Here is a 6,000-nt window from a genome sequence, read left to right on the forward strand (position 1 = left end):
TCTGAAGCTGGCTGTGCCCATGCTCCTGCTGACCAGAGGAGCCTGCAGGGGTCCGAGGGGCTGTGCCCGCTCTGGTCTACCCCCGGGCCAGCTCAGAGGACGGTGTGGTCCCAGGCTGCCCTGCTGCGTTTAGGGTTTGGGCTGAAGGACCCAAGCCTGGATCCTGTCCTTGCCCCACTCCTTCTGCCTGCACTCAGCTTGTGTAGTCAGACTTCTGTCTCTGTTGAGTGCTGGGGCTAGGGAGCAGGGCAGTGGCTATGTACACAGTAGGTGTTTAATAAATGACTTGTCCCACTTTGTAAAGAACCAGTTTATGGACAATGAGACTCTAAGTCTGCACCCTCCAGCCTCAGAGACAAAGGATGGGGAGAAACCAGCTGGTGCTTTTCCCCAATTGCCTGCTCACCGACCCATAGGAGCAGCCTCCCTAGGGGCCAGGAGAGGACGGTGCCCACGAGGATGCCTTTCTGTGTGTCAGGGGGCAGTAAGGAGATGCATTCATTCAGACTCAGTCAGCCCACTTGGAGCAATGTATTGTAAGGAAAGGACAGGACAGGAGACCCGTGTAAATGAGAGGAGAGGTGGCACCTGTGCCCTTGTCATTAATTCATGGGGGCCACTGAGACTACCCACTCAGTCAACAGTCAATAGAGCAACTGATTCAATCTAGATCAATTCTGATCTAGCCACATGATGGAATACTAGACTGTCACCAGAAAACATGTTTCTACAAATTTAAGGCATGGGAAGTGCTCATGACATAAAATAGTGAAAGAAATATGAGAAACAGGAATTGTGTGAAGCAGCAGCCCCAAGGTCTATCTTGTGGACCCTAGGTATGCTCAAAAATGGGTCAAGAATTTCAGCAAAATGTTAAAAGTAGTATTTTTGGGTGGTGGGATTGTGGATGTCTCATCGCACTGACCAGAATGCTAACAACAGACATTGGCTGAGCAGCTTCCAGTTGTGGCCACCTTCTGGAAGCCGGAACAGTACAGTGAACAAAATAGACAGAAATGACTTTGTTTTAGAGAGGAGGAGGGGCGAAGGGAGGGGAGAAGCTCAAGCGGACTCCACGCTGAGCACATGGGGGTGTGACCTCATGCCCCTGAGATCATGACCTGAGCTGAGACCAAGAGTCAGATGCCTAACTTGTGGAGCCCCTCCTCAGGCACCCCCAGGAATGACTTTAATATGAAAACCAAAACATGGCTGCTAGCTCTTGCCTCAGTGTGGGGGCTTGGCTGAGGGTTTGGAACGAGAGCATGAACAAGTGGATGCGGGAGGAATGCACCAGGTTCTGACCGTGAGCTGTGGAGGGACAGGCTTTGGTGGGCTGGTCCCTTCCAGCTCCCCAGTTCTGGCCTCATGCCATTCCTGAGAGCTAAGGGGCGGGGAGGCCCGAGCTGTTCCCAGAGGGCTGGGCTGGCCTCCAGGGGGCCGGGTGTGTGTCCAGGTGCTCCAGGCAGCACACACAGAAGGCTTTTCTAGCAGAACATTCAGGCGTTCACTCTGGTTTGATAGACAGAAAAACTGTAAAAACACCACAAGGAGCGTCCTCCCACTCTATTCCCACCTACCCGCCACTCGGATGTGACTGGGTGCGGGCTCTCCCCTCATCTGTCTGTCGGTCTGCACACAATGTTTCCTGAGCTGTTTGAGAGCAAGGGGCAGACACGATTCCCTCTGCCCACAACCAAAGACCCCCTCTGCTGGAAGCGCAGGCCCCAGGTCAGGAAAGTGAAGTCTGACACGCTGCCGCTGCTGTCTACAGTCCTTCCCCTCATTCCCATATGACATCCCTTGTGGACTTCTACCAGTGCAAGCTCCCTGCTTCCCTCTTTATCTAATGGATGAAAACCTGTTCCTACCAGTCTTTTCAGCTGATTGTCCCCATATGGCCAGGGAGCCCTCTGAAGCCCTCTGTGTCCTCCTGCCACATCCCGACCATTCTTGGAGCACGTCTTACTTCTCAGGAGCTTGATTCCCAGGCTCCTTCTGCACTTTCCCTGCCTGGGGCGTATCGTCTCCATAGAGCCCTAGTTCCTTCCAGGAAGACTGACGTTTGGCAAGCAGAAGCCGAGCACCAGGAGAGTCTGGTGCTCTGAGGTAGTGTAGCTTTCATTTCCCTGAGTGGAGAGAGCCAGGAAATGCGTCCACTGTGCGTACACATGCATGTGCATGCACACGCGCGCGCACACACACACACACACACACACACGTGCCATGTCCACTGCCTCCTTTCAGAATACATAAATACATGTTGTGAGTTTGTCCTGACAAGGCTTGCAGGACACAGGTCCACAGGTGGAAGGCAGACACCAAGCAAGGAAACAACAATGGTGGGGTCAGGGGCAAGCACAGGGGACACAGCGGGGGAGGGGAGTGGGGGTCCTCTTCAAGACCTGCAAGTTTGGGGAAGAGCCCTGGCTGCAGGAATGGTGAACGCCACCCCTGAGTGGGGCCTGCTCTGTGTGGCTGGAGCAGAGGGGGCTGAAAGGTGTTCTGGGGGCCAAACCACCCAGCCTTGAGGCTGGGGGCTGAAAGGAGAGGCAGGGTCTCATTCATGTTTGTCAGTGCTCCTATGGACAGGCTCCAAGGGCAGGACCAGGAGACAAAGACCAGCAAGGAGGCACCTACACGCACCCTGCACCCTGGCGAGTGGGGACGGTGGCCAGACCCAGGGCTGTGACGGTGCCGACACTGGGAAGTGGGATGTGTTTCCAAGGCTCCGACAATGAGGGGACGAGGGAAAGGAAGGAGGCATCGGAAGGTGATGGTAGGTCCGGGGAGGAAGCAGGATCTCTGTTTGGGTTCCACTGAGTTTGAGATGGAAGGGTGAGGAGGCAGCTGGACAGGGTGATCCAAAAGGCCCTGGGATCTGCCTTCTGAGCCTCAGTTTCCCCATTTGCCCTCTGATAGTCCAGGCACAGGCACAGGCACAGGAGGCACCAGCCAGGATCACATGCTATGGGGCAAACACCTTCCCCTCTCTCATGTAGCTTTGATCATAACCTGCCTCCCACCGGCTGCCCTGCCCTCCACGACCACAGTGCCCCCGAGGTCCTGCCGGCAGGTGTCTGGGCACTGCTCCCTCAGGAATCCCACTCCCCAGAGGGCACAGCCTGCCCACTGCATCCATGCTGACAAGTGTTATTCCAATATTCTTTTTGTTTCAGGAAAAGGCTTTTATGGAGATACATGTTTGGTTAGCTGCTGTAATGTTCATTTCTGATGAAATGATTTATTTTCCTAGCAGATCTTTCCACCTTAGAGCCGTTTCTCCTGGCTATTTTGGCAAGGGTAGACGTTTTTGGTAGGCTATTAAGAGGGTCGACCATTTTAATAATATTTTCACCTGCGACTTTGATGGGAAGGCTGAGCCTGGCCCAGATGTTTATGGTACATTTTGATAGTGTTCTGTGAGAATAGTATCCCCAGCTCTCCCACGGCTAAGAGTCAAGGGCCTCATCTGGCCCCTGCAGATGCTGAGCACGACTCTGCACTGTCCACCATGTACCACTGCAAGTTCATCCTGTCCTGGGGGACTCTCAGCAGAGTGACTTCTACACAGAGAATGTGTGCCCCTCCCACCACTGCCATCAGCAAATGCTGCTGCCCAAGTGCGGAAGCCTTCCTGCACAGGTGCAGGGAGAGGCTGCTGCCAGGCTGTGCTGTGGCTGCTGGTGGAGGGAGAGCATGACATTGGCGGAGGCCACTGGGACAGAGCTGGGTGAGGATGTCCATAGTGCAAAAGATGTGAGTGGGGGTGGGGGTGGCCTTGAAGGTGGTGGGGAGGAGAGAGCTGATGGAACAGGTGGCTGAGCAGACAGGGGTATGCAGAGGGTGGTGCTCGTGTGGGTGGATGGCAGGGCAGACGGTGGCAATGGCTGGTGTGACAGTGTTGGAGGTAATGGGAAGTACCATCAGGCTGGCCCATACTTTTCTAGCCTTGATTCAGAGGATAGTGGGTGCCAGTGCCCAGGGGTCCTCATAGTAAAGGCACCAAGCAGGGATGAGTTGTAATGTTTCATGCCCTCTGTGGCCCAGGGTCCCTCCCTGGGAGCAGCACACAGAACCAGCCCTCCAGCCTCGTCCTTCAGCCGGAGCAGCTCCTGCGGTCCTGAGTCCCTAGCTCCCTCTCCAAGTCCTGTTTGGGACCTATGGGCCTGAGTGACCAGCTCCTGGACTCAGGACCAAGGGAGAAAGGGAGACAACGGCCAGAGGAGACACTGCCCCCAGCTGCTGCGAGACACAGGAGGTGGTCTGCAGAGAAGCAGGCCCTGCCCTTATTGCTGGGCATGGGTCCCAGATTCCTGGCAGTGGGCCTCAGGTGTCAACTCAGGGCGGGGCCTGACCAGGAGGGAGGGTGAGACCGTCTCAGGCCCAGTGAGGAACTGAAAGGGTCAGGTGCCTCACTCGGGAAACTGAGGCCCCAGGAAGCATGTGGCTACTGCCACACTTATGTGTCTGAAAGAAGCAGGACAGGGCCGGACTCCCCCCACCGTGCTGGGGACCAGTCGCTGGGCAGATGCGATCTGCGCGGGGTGCCCAAGCTCCTAGCGGGTGAGGCCCAGCCGGGGCTCGCCACGCTCCCCTCGCCCAGGTGGCCCGACTGCAGTTCGAACCCCACCCCCGCCCGCCTCTCCCGCGGGCCGCTGTCCGGCCTTGGCCGCCGGAGGGAGGAAGCGCTGTCCTCATTCCACCTCTGGCCGCGGTGGTGCCAAGTTGCTGGCGGCGGCGGCGGGAGTCGCGGCGGCGGGCAGCGGCGGGGCGCAGCACCCTCCCCGGCGCCCCCGCGGCTCGAGGTTACTCACGTAGAGTCCGGAGTGTTCGGCGCCGAAGAACGGGAAGGGCACGGAGAGCGGTTGCAGACCCGAGCCGCCGTCGTCCTGCTTGGGGGTGACAGCGTCGCCGCGCTCCGCGCCGAAAGGGTAGAAGTCGGCGAGGGCCACCGCGCCGCGAACCCCGCGCACGCCTAGCCCCAGGGCCGCGGCCAAGAGCAGCGCCCAGGCGGCGCCGCGCTGCATCGCCGAGGATGGGCGGCCGGGACGCAGCTGAGCACAGCGGGGCTGGAGCGGGGGCGCAGCGAGGACAGCGCGGGGACAGCGCGGGGACGCAGCGGGAACGCAGCGGGGCCGGAGCGGGGACGCAGTGGGGACAGCGCGGGGGCGCAGCGGGGACCGCGCGGCGACAGAGCGGGGACGCAGAGGGGACAGCGCGGGGACGCAGCGAGTACAGCGCGGGGGCGCAGCGGGGGCGCAGCGGGGACGCAGCGGGGACGGACGGCTTGGCAGCTTGTGCGGGGCCGGAGCCGGCGGGGCCGGGCGGAGTGCGAGGAGCGCGGCGCGCGGCGCGCAGTCGGTGGGGTTCCGCGCGCTCAGCCGAGCTGCGCTCAGGTCTCGGGTCCGCGAAGGAAGGCGCAGTGCGGGACCGCGCTCAGGGCCGGCCCCGCCCCAGGGGCCGCGATTTAAATATCCAGCCGGGCGGTCCCTGGACCTGGGCGGGGACTGGGCGGGGTCATGCAAATAACACCGCTCTTAAAGCGCCAGGCCTCTGGGAGGGTGGGGCGCCCGCGCTGGCTTTGAGGCGCAGCTCTCTGGTTCTCGGCAAAGGCTTTGCCTAGGTGAGAGCTTCGCGGACCAGCGTCCTGTGGCGGGGATCATCCTCCTCCTCCGTGGGTCCACAGTCGCCAGACTAGGGCGGGCCCAATGGAAGCACCTTGCCCAAACAGCAATTCTGAGACACACCCTAAATCCTACCTGAGATGTAAAGTCTGGGTCTCTGTCCTGCTAGGGGACCCTGTCACCCCCTGCAGACAGTGGTCAGTTGGGGCCACTCTGGCTTAACAGTGCCTGGTTACCCTTGTGGAAGTGGCTAGAGGCCAGCCCCCTGCAGCTCCCAAACTCTGGGCCTGTGGACACTTACTTGCTCCTGGCCCTGGAGGTGAGGTTTCCCTCTGTTTTTGCGAGGGCCCCTGGGACTTCAGGGCATTAGACA

At 59.5% G+C, this 6,000-nt stretch overlaps 1 protein-coding gene across 15 annotated transcripts in view; it reads right to left on the bottom strand.

Moving 5' to 3' along the window:
- SNED1 (sushi, nidogen and EGF like domains 1) overlaps positions 1-5,459 on the bottom strand; it is an 84,287-nt gene extending 78,828 nt beyond the window's left edge. For 14 of the 15 annotated variants that reach the window (XM_082689703.1, XM_082689701.1, XM_082689702.1 and 11 more), the window contains exon 1: positions 4,818-5,441. In XM_082689703.1, coding sequence (XP_082545829.1) covers positions 4,818-5,030 — 213 coding nt within the window. In that variant the 5' untranslated portion in view covers positions 5,031-5,441. Of the gene's footprint in view, positions 1-4,817 lie in introns of all 15 variants that reach the window. The other variant, XM_082689711.1, reaches the window with a different exon arrangement.
- Between the last annotated feature and the right edge of the window lie 541 nt (positions 5,460-6,000).

Source organism: Mustela nivalis (assembly GCF_964662115.1).
Source record: "Mustela nivalis genome assembly, chromosome: 11".
Classification (NCBI taxonomy): Eukaryota; Metazoa; Chordata; class Mammalia; order Carnivora; family Mustelidae; genus Mustela; species Mustela nivalis.